Here is a 17,520-nt window from a genome sequence, read left to right as displayed (position 1 = left end):
CACTGATTTCAAAACTCGATCCTCCAGAAAGTCGAGAGCAACACTTATGCAGCTCCACTACACTATACATTTTTTTTAAAGCCGCGTTAGACAGGATTACCAACACAGACTGACCAGCTCAAATAGACAGAAGCCTTCTATATGGCAGACCAATGCGAACTCCTCTCTTGGCATATCCAGCCCACTCATTATCTCAGCCAATCATGGCTAGTGGGAAGGTTGCTTCCTTTATCTGTGGCTTAAACAGCAAGGCTCGTCATTTAACAATTTGATTCGCATTTACAGATGACATACAAATTAGTTATTAAGGCATATGAAAGTTCACATTTTCCAGAAGGCATTTCTGCCAAAAAACACATTTTGATTTTTTAAAAACATTTAAATGGTTAAAATGCCTCTCCTGTGAAGTCTTGCGACATATGCCTAGATTCCTGAAACGGCTCACATTTTTTCCCATTGTGTTTCCTGCCTTATTAGGATAGCAAAATAATCCACAGATAATCACTGTGGGGAAAATCAACTAGTTTTAGACACTGTTATCATACAGTTTGGAGTAGCCACTTGGCTGTTGTTGTCCTGCAGAATTAATGCGGTGGTCTTCCAACATGGCCGCCACTAGGCATCGTACATCAACTGCAAGCCTTCTGTTGTACTTTTGGTAAATTCATAACATGTTATACTAATTATAATTCGTAACATATCATACAAAATGAATGATGACATCCACAAATTAATACATACCATACTAACCGTAACATATGATACTAAATGGGGTGTCCCGCATTTATGTACAGAATAATATGAAATAATCTGAGACCAGGTTGCAATGCCACCAATGGAGTACCATAGTTTGAGTGGTAATACTGATAAAACCTATTGGTCAAACAGAGAAATGGTTCCAATCATTTTTCCACCATTCATTTTTCCCATAGGGGATTTTTAGGGCTGTGTAGGCTTACCCTGGCATGACGTTTTGATAACTGTGTAAATCTCTCTAAGACAAGGTGACTTTTATCAATATATTCACCTGTATTTACCCCCCAAAATGAAATGCTAATTAGCTGCTAATGTGGCTATCATAAAGAACTACAAATGATGATCTGGACAAAACAGCCGAATCGAGGCAAAGGTAAGAATTTCTGGATAACTATCTAATGTTAGCTAAATGTAGTAATGAATAAATTGTGTAAGTTTTAAAATGACACAATACCTGTTAGCAAAGGTGTCAGCTAGAGATGATATGCAGGAACTTGCAGGGATTTGAGGTTTGGCATGATGTCGATAAAAAAAATATAATAAAGCTAATTAGCATTTCAATGATTTTGATGCTAATTAGCATTTTGGAATCGGACAGTAAATAGAGCTGAATGTATTGATAAAGCTCACCTTGTCCGAGAGAGATTTACATGGTTATCAAAATGTCACGCCAGGGTAAGACTAAATTAAACACAGCCCTTATGTTAAGGGTTTCTAAAATTCCTTACGGGGAAAATGAATGGTGGAAAAACTGTATGACCGCAAGGTTTGACCGCAAGGTTTTCTGGTTATGACACCTCCAATGTGGGGCTCTATAGTTTTTGAGAGTTAGAGAATATGTAGCACCTGAATGACACTTTACTTACCACATCACTCTTCTTTCTTTGGGGCTTCTTCAAAGTGATGTGAAAGTAACTAAAGGGCACCAAAACGATGTGAGTCAAGTGACATCTTTACTTTCACACGATATTGGTCTAAGTCTATAGGCTTTTTTTTCTTCATTTGACTATAACAAAAGTGATCATTTATTAACATTAGGCTATTGCATAGAGAAAGGAAGATATGTTTAACCGTGTGGAATATATGGCATAAAAAATGCTTACTTCATTTTTTTGAAACGCTCTGTCCCACCTGCAACATATATCTCTCCATGCTGCAAAGTCTCCAAACTCTGAATCCGGTGTCCCTCCCTAGGTGTGTAAACATTCCGCACAGCTCCGAATGGTGCCTCCACTCCTCCAGTAACGGTGTTCAGAAAGCTATCGAAAGATGACACTTGGCGCGGATTGATCACAAACCTCCTTCCGGGGAAAAACGCATCACCGTTCCTGTAGACCACCACGGTTTTGATAGGTGAGGGGTGGGAGCGAGATGTCGCTCTACCTGGGATTGCAGACATGGTTCTATATTCTCAGCAGGTTACAAACTAGCAGACAGGCAGCACAGATGGTGGAACTCCTTTCAGCCTGTCACAGAGGTCAAGTGTCAGAAGAAGTTGAATTAGCCAGTGGTTAGGTAATACCCTGGGGTATCTAGAATCAAGGCTACAGTGTTCAACCGACTGTGCAGGAGCATCTTATCAGGTATTCATGGAGTTTATCTAGGGACAGATAGGTTTGCAGAAGCTATTTTGTTTGTGACACACAGAAGGTGATTGATACAGTGTATTGTCATGGAAACTAATCAGGTAACGGAGGCTAAGTGTTTATGATGTCATAATCAACCAAGGGGCATAGAATTTTTTTATTTGGAATTTGCTCATCTGTTATCTGAATGTTACTAGTGCATACATAGACATTAAATCCTACCAGCGACAATTATAATCTATGGTCTTCAAATTAAGCCTAGGGCCTATTACTTGATCCTCTCAATTCAATATAACACATGACATATTAAATTCCACTCTTTTTCATCAACTAGGCCTAGTAGATTAAACTTTCTTTTCCAAGCCTCACGTTCTGTGTCTTGGCTGCTTAGTAGAGAAGGTGGAGGTTGGATGACCTCAGAGTCTCATTCATCTAATAACTTCATCTGGGGTAATGACCAGACTCGTGTGACTTACAGGTCCAGGCAGCACCAGCGAATCACCCGAACCCCTAGAAGTGCATGTAATGGGCCTGAAACTAGAACGGAAAGGAAATACATAAAATTGATGTGTTATAGTTTGTTATAGAGAGACAATATGAAAGAGGGAGAGAGAAAAAGACAGAGAGAGAAGACAGATCGAAAGACTAAGATTGGCTGATATACCTTTACTGTATATCATCACTGGTTTTAATAGTCGTTTTAGTCCTGAGGCAGAATATACTGGTGCATGGAGGGTAAAATGTCCGACTTGCCGGACCAACTTGGCAGCCATTTCACTTCACAGAAACTTGGCTGCAATTCATTAGAGAGAGAATAATTGTCAAGCACAACACCTCTCGAATAAGACATATCTATCTATCTTCCTTACATTTGCCAAGACCTGATTTATTCATTATACAGTACATACACATTGAATATTGTTTAATTAACTAATAAGCTTTTAAACACACAATTGCATTTCTCTCCATCTGTCTGGAATATGGATATTTAAATACACAATTCATTAAGATGTTGACTTTATAATAATATACTTTCCAGAGGAAAATGTCCATGCATTGAATCAAATGGAGTGAATGTTAAGGAAATGGTTGACATGCTTTCTGTGGGGGCAGGAGCCCCTGCCACTTGTGTCCATGGTTGCTGCTCCACCTGCAACTCACATGTCTGTGTTCCAAATGGCACCCTATTCCCTAAATGATGCACTACTTTTGAGCATAGCCCATAGGGCTTACTGACTATAGGGCTCTGGTCAAAAGTAGTGCACTATATTGGGAATAGGGTGCCATTTCGGACGCAGCCACATGATGCCACTCCTCACGGGTCAAATAGCATGCTTCGATCTTACAGGAGTCTGGGAAGTTTCCTTCATCATGTTGACATCATGATACAGTTAGAGTAACACAAGCTCTGTCTGGTGGGATGACTTACATCTCAGTAGACCGTATGTACAGTGGGCCAATGTGTTTACCACGACCTGTGGATGTTTCCATTGTGATAGCTTGTGTAACCTAACCTGTTACATTATAATAACATGTAACCAATGCCTGTAACATTGTAACTTGGCAGACTACTCAAAATCTAGTATTTGACTACAGTGGTTCAGTGTGAGTGAAAAGAGGGCACCAGGGATGGTGTGTGTGTGTCCTAACTACTCTATTTGAAATTATTTGTCTCTATTGCGCTGGGGGTGTATTTACTACGAACCAAATGGAAGGCAACAAAAGCAAACGGGGACCAGAAAAGGGGACCAACCTACCTGAATTTGTCCAATAGAAACTCTCGTTTGCAGTAAACGTTTGCATTTGCAGTAAATGGTTTCCTTTGAAAATAATTTTGGGGTCTTGGTCTACTGAACATAAGTCCATTCTACAGCATGTACCAAACTCTGAGCTCAGATGTTACCTCCACGTTTTTGGGTCTGTCTAGTCCACAGTCTCCCATCTATCACCCATACCTAAAGAAGGTATCCCAGTTAAAATAGTCTGTAGAAATGTCTCCCTTTGTATATATTCATTACCAAGGCTATGAATTAATGTAACAAGAAGGTTATTTTAGGTAGGGTGGAGTTAATGTAGACCTGAACTGGGCACTGAACTGGAAACACACCACACAGTATTATCGCAAAATACCCAGCTTGTCATGTTCTGACCTTAGTTCTTTTGTTATGTCTTTGTTTTAGGTTGGTCAGGGCGTGAGTTTGGGGTGGGTTGTCTATGTTCCTTTTTCTATGTGGTGTTTTTGTGTTTGGCCTGGTATGGTTCTCAATCAGAGGCAGGTGTCGTTAGTTGTCTCTGATTGAGAATCATACTTAGGTAGCCTTTTCCCACCTGTGTGGTGTGGGTGATTATTTTTTGCCCAGTGTTTTTTCAGCACCATACAGGACTGTTCGTTTGCCATTTTATTTTTTTTGTTCAGTGTTCATTTACTTTATTAAAAAATATGAACACTTACCACGCTGCGCATTTGTCCTCTTCTTCTTCCACCACAGACAAGTGTTACAGAATCACCCACCACCAAAGGACCAAGCAGCGTGGTATTGGGCAGCAGCAGAAATCTCCGGACTCCTGGACATGGGAGGAGATACTTGACGGCAAGGGACCCTGGGCACAGGCTGGGGAATATCGCCGCTCCAAGGTAGAGCTGGAGGCAGCGAAAGCCGAGAGGCGGCATTATGAGGAGCTAGCACGGCAGCGCTGCTGGGACGAGAGGCAGCCCCAAAAATGTCTTGGGGGGGACCTGCGCCAACTCCCCGTGCTTACCGCGGAGAGAAGTGGACCGGGCAGGCACCGTGTTATGCCATGAGGTGTACGGTGTCCCCGGTGCGCAGGCATAGCCCGGTGCGTTACATCGCAGCGCCTCGTATCAGCCGGGCTAGAGTGGGCATCGAGCCAGGTGCCATGAAGCCGGCTCAGCGCATCTGGTCTCCAGTGCGTCTCCTCGGGCCGGGGTACATGGCACCAGCCCTATGCATGGTGTCCCCGGTTCGCCAGCACAGCCCAGAGCGGTCTATTCCACCTTGCCGCACTGGCCTGGCTACGGGGAGTATCCAGCCAGGTAGGGTTGTGCAGGCTCGGTGCTCGAGTCCTCCAGTGCGCCTCCACGGGCCGGTCTATCCGGTGCCTCCTCCACGCACCAGCCCTCCGGTGGCAGCCCCCCGCACCAGACTGTCTCTCCGTCTCCCTCTACAGGTGCTCCCGCCTGTCCAGCACTGCCAGAGTCTTCCTCCTGTCCAGCGCTGCCAGAGTCTCCAGTCTGTCCTGAGCTGCCAGAGCCTCCCATCTGTCCTGAGCTGCCAGAGTCTCCCGTCTGTCCTGAGCTGCCAGAGTCTCCCGTCTGTCCTGAGCTGCCAGAGTCTCCCGTCTGTCCTGAGCTGCCAGAGTCTCCCGTCTGTCCTGAGCTGCCAGAGTCGCCCGTCTGTCCTGAGCTGCCAAGTCGCCGGTCAGTCAGGAGCTGCCGGAATCGCCTTTCACTTCGGAGCTGCCAGAGTCTTCCGCCTGTCCGTTGCTACCGGAATCTCCTGTCCATTCGGGACCCATTGCTAGGGTCCCCAGTCCGAGGTCGGCGGCGAGGGTCGCTGCTCGAAAGGCTCCACGAAGGTGGGTTAAGACTATGGTGGAGTGGGGTCCACGTCCCACGCCAGAGCCGTCACCGCGGACAGACACCCACCCAGACCCTCCCCTATAGGTTCAGGTTTTGCGGCACCTTTGGGGGCGGGGGGGGGTACTGTCACGTTCTGACCTTAGTTCTTTTGTTATGTCTTTGTTTTAGGTTGGTCAGGGAGTGAGTTGGGGTGGGTTGTCTATGTTCCTTTTTCTATGTGGTGTTTTTGTGGTGGCCTGGTATGGTTCTCAATCAGAGGCAGGTGTCGTTAGTTGTCTCTGATTGAGAATCATACTTAGGTAGCCTTTTCCCACCTGTGTGGTGTGGGTGATTATTTTCTGTCCAGTGTTTTTTCAGCACCATACAGGACTGTTCGTTTGTCATTCTATTTGTTTTGTTCAGTGTTCAATTACTTTATAAAAAAATATGAACACTTACCACGCTGCGCATTGGTCCTCCTCTTCTTCCACCACAGACAAGCGTTACACAGCTAGCACAGAGAGTGTGCCTATCCTATGGTTATTTTGCATACAACCTTCCCGCAACTTTCTGGGAATGGTGCGGGATAGTTTCTTGGGTTTGGAACTTTCTCAGCACATTTAAGGAACTTGACAAACAAGTTATTTTCTTGGAATTTCATTACTTTAACAGAAGGTTTTCTAAAAGTTCAAACATGGTTACATTGGGAATGTTCTCAAATATAATAGTTCAGAGACCGTTAAAAAGCAACATTCTTCAGTGGGAATTTCAATACTTCAGCATAACGTTTCCTACGGGTTACTTCATGGTTAAATTTAAATTAATGTTCTCAAATTGTTCCCAGAACATTAAGAAAACTCCATAAAAAGCACAAGAAAACTTTAACAATTGACCAGCCCCCCTCCCTCCCACCATTCATCCTTCTGGCGCTTCTTCATGTTCTTCTTCAGACAGTGTTTCAGTTTGTTTGGCACATGTTCAAAGAAGCTTTGACGGGATCTCTCTCTATACTCACTCCAAGTGGACTAATGTCGCACTCCTGAGAGAAAAGGCATGTGAGAAAAGGCAGTTGATAGCTTTGACAGGATGCTGTGTACAGGTTGTTGGCTCGGACTCAGGTAGAAGTGGTGCAGGACCATACTGAACGCCATTGTCGCCATTACTTCAGCCGATTAGGGAGGGTTGAGGTTCACTGTTCTTGGTAAAATTAGCCCTTCCATGCATCTATACCATCTGTGGTCACTATAACCTCAAGAGAGGACAGACCAGAACAACAGTTTAGTTTAGGGCATTTCTGAATCAGGAAATCCAGACAAATTATTTACTGTATGACAAATTATTACATCTAGCTACATTCTTAATACAAATTTTTAAAACAACTGTCAAAGAGAATAAGAATACACAGTTGAAACCATTTTTTACGAAATTGGCTTATATTCTCCTACCATCTTGGCAATCTCACTGCAGTTACAGGGTCAGGGAGTTAGAGGGCCAACCCTTAGGGAGATACAGCAGACCCAATCTGATGAGATTTGTTAAGGAAGCAAGACAACAACAAACAAAAAAACACAACAACAGCAATGCACTTCTTTATATAAAACTAGAGGTGGGGAAAACAATACACATCACTCTAGGTGGGAAAAACTTCAACCCATTTGGAGTAACTGTCAACCATTACCAACATATATTTTTCCTTTTATCGGCAGACGTGAAGAAAACAAATTTGCATTTTTCCCAAAGGGCCCCAGGCAACCGGATATAAAACCTTTTAGGGCTTGGCGTCCCGCTAAATAATCATACAAATTGTGGACATTAAACATTTAGGTACATATAAGTGTATTATATTGGTTGAAAGCTTAAATTCTTATTAATCTATCTGCACTGTCTGATTTACAGTAGCTATTAAAGTCATAACATGACATGCGATTGTTTGAGGACAGCACCCCATATCAAAATATTTTTCCACCAGCACAGGTTTCATATGTTCACAAATAACAATTAAATATTCACTTACTTTTTGAAAATCTTCCTCTGATTTTTCAAAGTGTCCCAGTTATAACATGTAGTGTCGTTTTGTTAGATAACATCCTTCTTTATATCCCAAAAAGTCAGTTTAGTTGGCACCATCGATTTGAGTAATCCACTCGTTCAACATACAAAAAAAGAAAGGAATCTGAAAATCTACCCCTAAAATTTATTTCAACAAGTTAAAAGTTTCTAATCACTCCTCGGATACCCCAAAATGTAATCAAACTATAATATTTCTTACGGAAAGAAGTATGTTCAATAGGAAACCGATTTTAGCAGGTGCGTCCTATCTTAATGGCGTGCGCAAACCAGAATTTCCAAGACTGTGTCCTTCTACTAAAACTGTTATTTCTTATTCGTTTTTTGAAGTTACAAGCCTAAACCCTGGAACATAGACTGCTGACACCCCGTGGAAGAGAAAGGAAGTGCATCCAGGGAGCTAATTTTCCGTATGACCGTATACTTGCCATTGTAAGAGGATGGTCTCTCAAAACAAATGTATTCTGGTTGGTTTGTCTTTGGATTTTCTCCTACCATATCTATTGTGTTATATTCTCCTACATTATTTTCATTTCTACAAACTTCAAAGTGTTTTCTTTCCAATGGTACCAATTATATGCATATCCTGGCTTCAGGGCCTGATCTGATCTGCAGAGATCTACAGCTGAGGTGGGAGACTCTGTCCATAGGACAACAATCAGTCGTATATTGCACAAATCTGGCCTTTATGGAAGAGTGGCAAGAAGAAAGCTATTTCTTAAAGATATCCATAAAAAGTGTAGTTTAAAGTTTGCCACAAGCCACCTGGGAGACACACCAAACATGTGGAAGAAGGTGCTCTGGTCAGATGAAACCAAAATTGAACTTTTTGGCAACAATGCAAAACGTTATGTTTGGCGTAAAAGCAACACAGCTCATCACCCTGAACACACCATCCCCACTGTCAAACATGGTGGTGGCAGCATCATGGTTTGGGCCTGATTTTCTTCAGCAGGGACAGGGAAGATGGTTAAAATTGATGGGAAGATGGATGGAGCCAAATACAGGACCATTCTGGAAGAAAACCTGATGGAGTCTGCAAAAGACCTGAGACTGGGACGGAGATTTGTCTTCCAACAAGACAATGATCCAAAACATAAAGCAAAATCTACAATGGAATGGTTCAAAAATAAACATATCCAGGTGTTAGAATGGCCAAGTCAAAGTCCAGACCTGAATCCAATCGAGAATCTGTGGAAAGAACTGAAAACTGCTGTTCACAAATGCTCTCCATCCAACCTCACTGAGCTCGAGCTGTTTTGCAAGGAGGAATGGGAAAGAATTTCAGTCTCTCGATGTGCAAAACTGATAGAGACATACCCCAAGCGACTTACAGCTGTAATCGCAGCAAAAGTTGGCGCTACAAAGTATTAACTTAAGGGGGCTGAATAATTTTGCACGCCCAATTTTTCAGTTTTTGATTTGTTAAAAAAGTTTGAAATATCCAATAAATGTCATTCCACTTCATGATTGTGTCCCACTTGTTGTTGATTCTTCACAAAAAAATACAGTTTTATATCTTTATGTTTGAAGCCTGAAATGTGGCAAAAGGTCGCAAAGTTCAAGGGGGCCGAATACTTTCGCTAGGCACTGTACATATCTCCCTGGCATATTACATCATTTCAGCGGCATACAAGACATTTTTGGACTCACCTTGTGGTGCTGTACTCACTTGAACAGGAAAGTGGAAAGGCGGTCCTTCATGGGCAAATTTTGTCATCAAAGTCTGGCAATCTCTGGATTTATGGTGTTTTCAAGAGAACTGGAAACTCTGAAAAAAACATGGTTGAATCATGATGACGTCATTGATCTTCAAGTCATAGTTCTAGAAAGAGGCCCAAGTTCCCAACTTACAATTCCAGGTTGGATGACTGTTCAACACACATTTCCCAGATGGAGTTAATTTTTTCCGGAATTCCCAGTTGTCTTGAACTCACTGAAGTCAAGCACATATCATGCTTCATTGACAGCATGGCCAATGTTGAACGTTTATTATTTTAAACTTGGAAAAGAGACACAATCCCAGATTTGGGACCATACAGCCACTCCACTGAATAGCAGGCTAGTGAATTAGCGATTTCCAACTTGTTGTGTAATGTTATTGTCCAATGGCTGATGAGCACCGATACGTTTTATCTATCATTTCTCATCATTAATTCTCTTCATATGACAAGGATTAAAAAATATTTTACAGTCCAATCAAAGCTACTGTAGATATAACGTGATTTGATGTCATTTTATCTGTGGCAAATAGCCTTGAGCAAAACAACAGTGTTTAATTAAGAACGTCTTCCTTCTTATAATTCAAATTAGATCATTTTTTATTTTTTATTATTGTCATTTTACATTTTATAGCTTACATTTATAGCTGGTTTCAAAATCTTACCAGTACACTGATTAATACATTTTCTTTAAAAAAAAACATTTTTTTTACCTGCAGGAATATATATTTTTTTCTATCTCAGGATTGTGCCCTGGGATCACATAACTCGTAACCCTGTCATATCCTCCCATGGTCACTTCTCTGCTTCAACAGAGAAACAACCTCTGTCCCTGACCAGGATACTTCTGTTTCAACAAAAATATCCCATTTGGAGATGTCCATGCTCTTACAGGATCACCCTGCATCAACAGCCTAACCTGTTGAAACGGGTTACGGGGCTGGCAGGATTCCACAAAGAGCCACAGGTCTTGTCAGTGGCTCTTCACTAAGAGGCTAGTACAATCAGTCTTCACAAGCAGTTTTAATTCTCAATGTATCTCAATGGCACAGCACACAGGTGAAAGCACAATTAACTAGTATAAAAAGAGTCACAAGCAAAGTGTACACAATACTACAAAGCATGAATATACATTTAGCAAACACTTACATTTAACCTGCGAATTAACACAGTATCAAAACACTAGAAGGACCTTACTGGTGGTCTCTAAGACCACACAGCTACCTCACAAATTGAAGTCAAGATTACAGATGGCAAGAAATGTACTGCCATTGTTATGTTCCTAGCCAGTAGGTGGCGACATGCACACTCAATTGTGCGAACAGCAATATATTGTTGAAGAAGAAGGTGATGGCGCATTTAAGCCCTGAACAATGCCTGACAGGTAACTCTGTCTCCCAGGCTGCGCGTCGCCCCCAAGACCACAGCCAATCGCATTCAAGGAACATAGCAGCTAACTTGGCTAATCTTGTGAGCTAGCTAGTTAACTAGGTGGTCTTGCTGTCTATGGTATCTAGGCAGAATCCTGACTTATCAGCCTCTGAAGCTGCTATTGAATCTGATCAATTTCTAAGGCTGAAATTGAATCTGATCAGGAATGGAGCTCACTTACTCTGTAAATGTAATCCACAACATATGAACTGTCTCTTATAATTATACACAAATCAGTTATGCAAGCTAACAACCAGTACAGATAACAAGCTAGTTTGCTAACAAGACTACATAGCTAACTAGTTAGCTCGTTTGCTTACAAGACTAGCTGAGTTAGCTACAGTGTTACTTGCATGTGATTTGCTGTGTTCTTGGGGGCGGCACGCAGCGTAGGAGACAGCGCTGCCTGTCGGGCATCGTTCAGGGCTTAAATGCCCACAAGCATGGGTGTGTAGGGTAGACTAAACATCCGAGAATACAAAGAAAGAGGCATCATGGCCGAAATATCTCTGTATCTCACCAACGTGAATGTGTCTCTGGGCCAAACGATGGACGCAGAGAAGGTAGGCTCGGCAGGTCAAGATTATGAAAAGTGTTTATTATCGGTCCTTTATATTTCGGTGTCTTCAGACCAGCTGGCTAGCGTTAGCTAGTTAACGTTACTACAATTCAGTGCATCTATGTTTTCGTGCCTGTCATCGTCTCATGCTGACGCTTAAAACGTAGGCCATACTACGGGTAGGCCTATGTAAAATTCGGACATTGATAAACATGGTTGATTATCTAATTGTGTGTAAGCAGCAGCCTGTCATCAACAAGCTGTGTGTGTGTGTGTGTGTGTGTGTGCGCGCGTGTGCGCGCGTGTCCGTGTCCCAGATCCCCAGTACAGGGAAGGACTTTGAGAGTGTCGAGCTGGGAGACCTGGAGAAGGGGGATCAGAAAGAAGAGAAAGCCCCACGAAGGATCATCCATTTCTCTAGTGGAGAAACCATGGAAGAATACAGTACAGACGAGGAGGAGGGGGAGGACAAGGAACCAGAGAAGAAGGACCTACTGTCCCCCCCTGTCGATGCGGTGAGGGTGTGTAGTGTGTTAAATAGAAGTGTGTGTGTGTGTGTGTTTTTAGTTTGTGTGTATTTTACTGAAATGTACGATTAACGTCTGTACTTCCTATAATATGTGTTCTAAAACCTGGTAATAACCCACGTTTGTGTGTCAGAACAAGCTGACCTGGGGCCCATACTTCTGGTTCCATATGTGGAGAGCAGCTACCTCCACTGTTTCAGGTGGGTGCCTGATATGAGACAATATGTATTATAAACGTCTAGGGTTGATGGCCTTCTCCTGCCGTACACTACCTTGATACTGCCTTGAATACTATGCTGTTGGTAAAACTCCCGAATGTGTATTTCAGCTTGTGACTACCTCGGGGAGAGGATGGCCTCGCTCTTTGGAATCACATCGGCCAAATACCAGTACGCCATCGACGAGTATTACAGGATGAGGAAAGAGGTATGTACACGACAAGCAGATGAGGGCCATCACTAAGAGGGCTTACGTCTTGGAAGGGATGCCTAAAGTGTATAGAATTATAGAAGGGCATAGATGCTTTGCATGTGTCTATAAGAGTGTTGTTGTAACAGTAACCTAATCCCCAGGCTCATTTGCTACTGCATATAGAGCCTGGAAACACTGTGCAACAAGTGGAAATTGAAAGGGTGGGAGAGCGAGCCTGCTGCAGGTATATTAGATGGGACTTTGAAAAATGCTAATAAAGAATACTAGTATAGAACAATAAGGCCCTCACACTGTTAAAGCTCCTAATTCACCACTTTATTGACTACGTTTCAAACAGAAACAGATCTTGGTCAGGTCAAAAACACTAGTATACTACGACAGTGGTATTCAAAATTGGTGTTGCCACCCGGGGGAATTGCAATGGGTTAAAAAATATATATATACAATGGGGCAAAAAATTATTTAGTCAGCCACCAATTGTGCAAGTTCTCCCACTTAAAAAGATGAGAGGCCTGTAATTTTCATCATAGGTACACTTCAACTATGACAGACAAAATGAGGGGGAAAAATCCAGAGAATCACATTGTAGGATTTTTTAAATGAATTTATTTGCAAATTATGGTGGAAAATAAGTATTTGGTCATAGCCTTATTTTATAATGGATTTAATTGTTTTTTTTTACCTTATCAAACTACACACAATACCCCATATTGACAACAACAAAAAACAGAAATATACAATTTTCGTAAGTATTCAGCCCCTTTACTCAGTACTTTGTTGAAGCACCTTTGGCAGTGATTACAACTTCAAGTCTTCTTGAGTATGACGCTACAAGCTTGGCACACCTGTATTTGGAGAGTTTCTCCCATTCTTCTCTGCAGATCCTCTCAAGCTCTATGTGGTGCATCGCTGACAGCTATCTCACCAGAGATGTTCTCTCGGGTTCAAGTCCGGGCTCTGGCTGGGCAACTCAAGGACATTCAGAGACTTGTCCCAAAGCCACTCCTACGTTGTCTTGGCTGGGTGCTTAGGGTCGTTATCCTGTTGAAGGTGAACCTTCACCCCAGTCTGAGGTCCTGAGTGCTCTGGAGCAGGTTTTCATCGAGGATCTCTGTAATTTGCTCTGTTCATCTTTCCCTCGATCCTGACTAGTCTCCCAGTACCTGCTGCTGAGAAACATCCCCACTGCATGATGATGCTGCCACCACCATGCTTCACCGTAGGGATGGTTACAGATTTCCTCTTGGCATTGAGGCCAAAGAGTTCAATCTTGGTTTCATCAGACAAGAGAATCATGGTCTGAGAGTCCTTTACGTGCCTTTTGGCAACCTCCAAGCGGGCTGTCATGTGCCTGTTACTGAGGAGTGGCTTCCGTCTGGCCACTCTACCATAAAGGCCTGATTGGTGGAGTGCTACAGATATGGTTGTCCTTCTGGAAGGTTCTCCCATTTCGACAAAAACTCTGGAGCTCTGTCAGAGTGACCATCGGGTTCTTGGTCACCTCCCTGACCAAGTACAGATGGTCAAATCAGTATGGTTAAATCAGTATGAAATTACTAGTCTCACGTTGATCACACTACATCTGGCTGGGGTTTCGGTTATGAGATCACTAAGACGGAGCCACATTCACTTGAAATGGATGCCTAAAGGGCATTGATGGTTCACATGTTTGTGTTTATGTGCGTTCCATTAACAACTTCTTGTCTTTTCTTCGCAGAAGGAGGAGGAAGATGAGGACAACCGGTTATCAGAGGAGGCGGAGCAATACTTTGTCGAGAATCAGGACGAGGAGATCCATGGACCAATGACGGATCAGCCAGAGGGAACCGCTACCACCCCCCACTCCACGGACACCTATCAAGTTGAGAAAGAGGCCAAGGCCACGCCTACTGCCATCAGTGTCCCAGCCATTGTCACGACAACAACCTAACTAACTTCTGGAGAGATGATTATGTGTTGTCCATGTTTGTTTTGTTTTAATTTGTCAAGGAGGTGGAGGCGCTCTGGGGTCTGTCTCTCTGATAGTGCTGAACGATTAACTGAAATTTTGTGTGCACATTGCACAGTTTCTCTAGAGATAAATCAGATCCAGACTGAACTGTGCGATGTAGTACGGCATTGTAGTTTCCAACAGGCCAATATTCTACATAGTTTAGCGTGTAAAATGTGGTAATTAACTATAATACCCATAATCCATTGCGCATCTACTTGTTCAGTCTGTTTCTTTTACTGCTTCTACGGAAGAGAGAAGAATGCGAGATTGTGAGGTGATCTAGAGAGCAGCTGTTGCTTTGCGGTGTATCTACCTGAAAATACATGATCTAAGTGATTGATATTGGTAGGAATCACTTGGTATTCAGCCGTCAAAAAGTATGCCTTATTTACATTTTAAGAACTACATTAATAAATAGTGATTTTGTCAAGCAGCAGCTCTACAGATATGTCTTGGAATTGAATATAAATTAATCAAATAAAACAAATGTAATATACACAACTGAAATATTTGATTAAAGTCATGTGAATAAATGATGGTTAATAAGTGTAATGGGCCGTCACTACCACCATGGTACTTTTATTAATAGTTGTATTCTGTGTTACAGCATTCAACCCACATAATGCATATTGCATTTAATGTTTGCAAAAATTATTGAAACCGAAATTGAAAACCATGATTATTTTTGAATGATCGAACCGAAACAGAACCGACCTCAAATAACACTAATCGCTCAGCACTACTCTCTGAACTCACATTTGGTTGTGGATATGAAGGAGCCATCTATAAACCTGGGAGTCAGACCTGCTACTGCTTTAGTCCACGCCTCTGTCATGTCATTAATACCAGACTACAAAGAACTATGACAACAAACCGTGAAGGACGATGACAGAGTAGCGACAAAGAAGTTTGAGTCGGTTGAAGCAGAAGCTTATCCGACTACCAGGCCTAGCCTTCAGTGATCCGACTACCAGGGCTAGCCTTCAGTGATCCGACTACCAGGCCTAGCCTTCAGTGATCCGACTACCATGCCTAGCCTTCAGTGATCCGACTACCAGGGCTAGCCTTCAGTGGGCAGTGCCACTGTCCTTTCTGTAGTCCTATAGTACAGGCACAGTGTGGTACGGTAGGAGTACTGTGTCATTTAACTATGTGTCTCCAGTGGCCTTACCCCTAACTGGAGGCTGGTCCTAACATTCCAACCTCGTGTCTATCTATCTGGTGCCTCTGAAGGGCTGTGTTTTTTTAACCTAAACCACAGAGCCAAGTAGTAGCCTAAACCTTAATGCACTCGAACACAGGAAGCCTTCCTCCTTTATACACTACTACTAGCATGCCACTCACTTTGTTTTAATTTAGACAACATTGGTTTAAATACGTTGTTGAGCACTGACCTAAACATGGTGTGTTGTTTCCCTGTGTAGCATTACTGGCTTGTGGTCACTTGGTGACTTGTAATTTGGAACATCTTTTCAGGCTGTTGGTGTAGCTGAGATTTTGTAAAGGCAGTATAATCTGTCATATTTGTTTTTACTAGTCCATTGGCCTAATGCACAGTTGCCCTTGTTGTAAAGGAACTTTATGTTAAACTTTTATTTTGATATTCACATATTTATTATTATTTTTGTATTTTCTGAGCACTTTTTTACAACGTACTTTATGTAACAACACCTTGATAAACTGTTAATAAATATACTTAACTATGCTTTAACTACAGTATTTGCTCATCTGTCTGTCATGTTGGCCAGTCAGCTAGGATCTGTGGTGGATTCTCTCTGGCTCATGTGGTGGTACTGTCAGTGAGTGACACGTGATTGTCTTTATTGGTTAACAAAGACTTCTGTGTTCTTTTCTGGAACTGCTTGAGGTGACATTCTGTTGGCTAACCTCCCAATGCAGCCAATCCCAGGTCAGGTCAGTGTGTGGGCTTCTCTCTGTAGTCCAGAATGACCTACAGCTATGACCTCTGTCAACATTAAGAGATAGCTAGAAACCCATACACCGTGACCAGCTGATCTCCATTCACTTACCATAGAACATATAGTGTCTCATAGGAGAATGTAGGTGTGATTTCCCTATGGATCATAATAGCCAAAAGTAACTATATTTAATTTATACACCATATTGGCAATTCACCCGTTTTAGGCTAAGCTTATTCATACTTTATGGCACTGTAGTTCTGGGTGGTTGTACCATGGTGAGACAGACAGTTCATCGTTACTCAGCGTTGCGTAGCGTATGGGGGTCTGTGCCATGAAAGCATCCAGCCAAACTACACAAGGACAGCCTTATACTGCAAACAAACCCTCAGTCATCCCACTGTCCAGTCAGCACGGCCGGACACAGTGACACTCACGGACAGTTCACTACGGCAACAAAAGAAGCTATAGACAGACAGAGTGGCACTCATACACCAGACTGAGACTGGCAGTGGATCATTATGTATTTTGGGGTTTAGATGATATGTTAGAGTAACAGCTCTGTAACTATTGGGTGACCAACTCGAGACGCTACACACTGTCATTCCACTAGATTCTAGAAATTCTAATCTAGTGACCAAATACTAGCAATACACAAATATTCCACCAGAGGGTGGTATTGTATAATTATAAAGGAGGCTGAGGGGTTACTGTGAGACAACGAATAGAGCTCGCCATCTTGTAGTTCTAAAAAACAGAAATGAGTTACCTCTGGTTCGTTCAGCCATTGCTATGGGGGTAATGAATTGGGTTTTGGGATAAATGCCAAAAATAAGGTCTGAGGTTAACAGGGGTTTAGGATAATATCAGTCAGTTAACATGACCTCTATGAATTATGAAGCCTTTATGTGCTTGTTTTGATTACACAAATACTTCACAATTCACAAAA

At 42.4% G+C, this 17,520-nt stretch overlaps 1 protein-coding gene across 2 annotated transcripts; it reads left to right on the top strand.

Moving 5' to 3' along the window:
- The first annotated feature begins 11,550 nt into the window (after positions 1–11,550).
- Positions 11,551–16,363, top strand: LOC112249977 (protein FAM177A1). Of its 2 annotated transcripts, none has more exons than XM_024419758.2 (5): positions 11,551–11,704; positions 12,018–12,215; positions 12,361–12,427; positions 12,556–12,653; positions 14,377–16,363. In XM_024419758.2, exons 1-5 carry the CDS (start codon positions 11,636–11,638, stop codon positions 14,587–14,589), a joined length of 645 nt encoding a protein of 214 aa, XP_024275526.1. In that variant the 5' UTR covers positions 11,551–11,635; the 3' UTR covers positions 14,590–16,363. The 2 variants fall into 2 exon arrangements, with proteins under 2 accessions (XP_024275526.1, XP_024275525.1); XM_024419757.2 differs by having other exon boundaries at positions 12,018–12,221.
- Positions 16,364–17,520: the final 1,157 nt, after the last annotated feature.

This window comes from Oncorhynchus tshawytscha, linkage group LG05, assembly GCF_018296145.1.
Source record: "Oncorhynchus tshawytscha isolate Ot180627B linkage group LG05, Otsh_v2.0, whole genome shotgun sequence".
NCBI classification, from domain to species: domain Eukaryota; kingdom Metazoa; phylum Chordata; class Actinopteri; order Salmoniformes; family Salmonidae; genus Oncorhynchus; species Oncorhynchus tshawytscha.
The sequence above is the reverse complement of the archived record's forward strand: the minus strand, read 5'-3'. Positions and strand labels throughout refer to the sequence as shown.

Coding starts and splice junctions, on each gene's coding strand:
- LOC112249977 (XM_024419757.2), top strand. CDS start 11,636: ATGGCCGAAATATCTCTGTATCTCACCAACGTGAATGTGTCTCTGGGC. Junction 11,705..12,017: donor AAACGATGGACGCAGAGAAG/GTAGGCTCGGCA, acceptor TCCGTGTCCCAG/ATCCCCAGTACAGGGAAGGA. Junction 12,428..12,555: donor AGCTACCTCCACTGTTTCAG/GTGGGTGCCTGA, acceptor TGTGTATTTCAG/CTTGTGACTACCTCGGGGAG.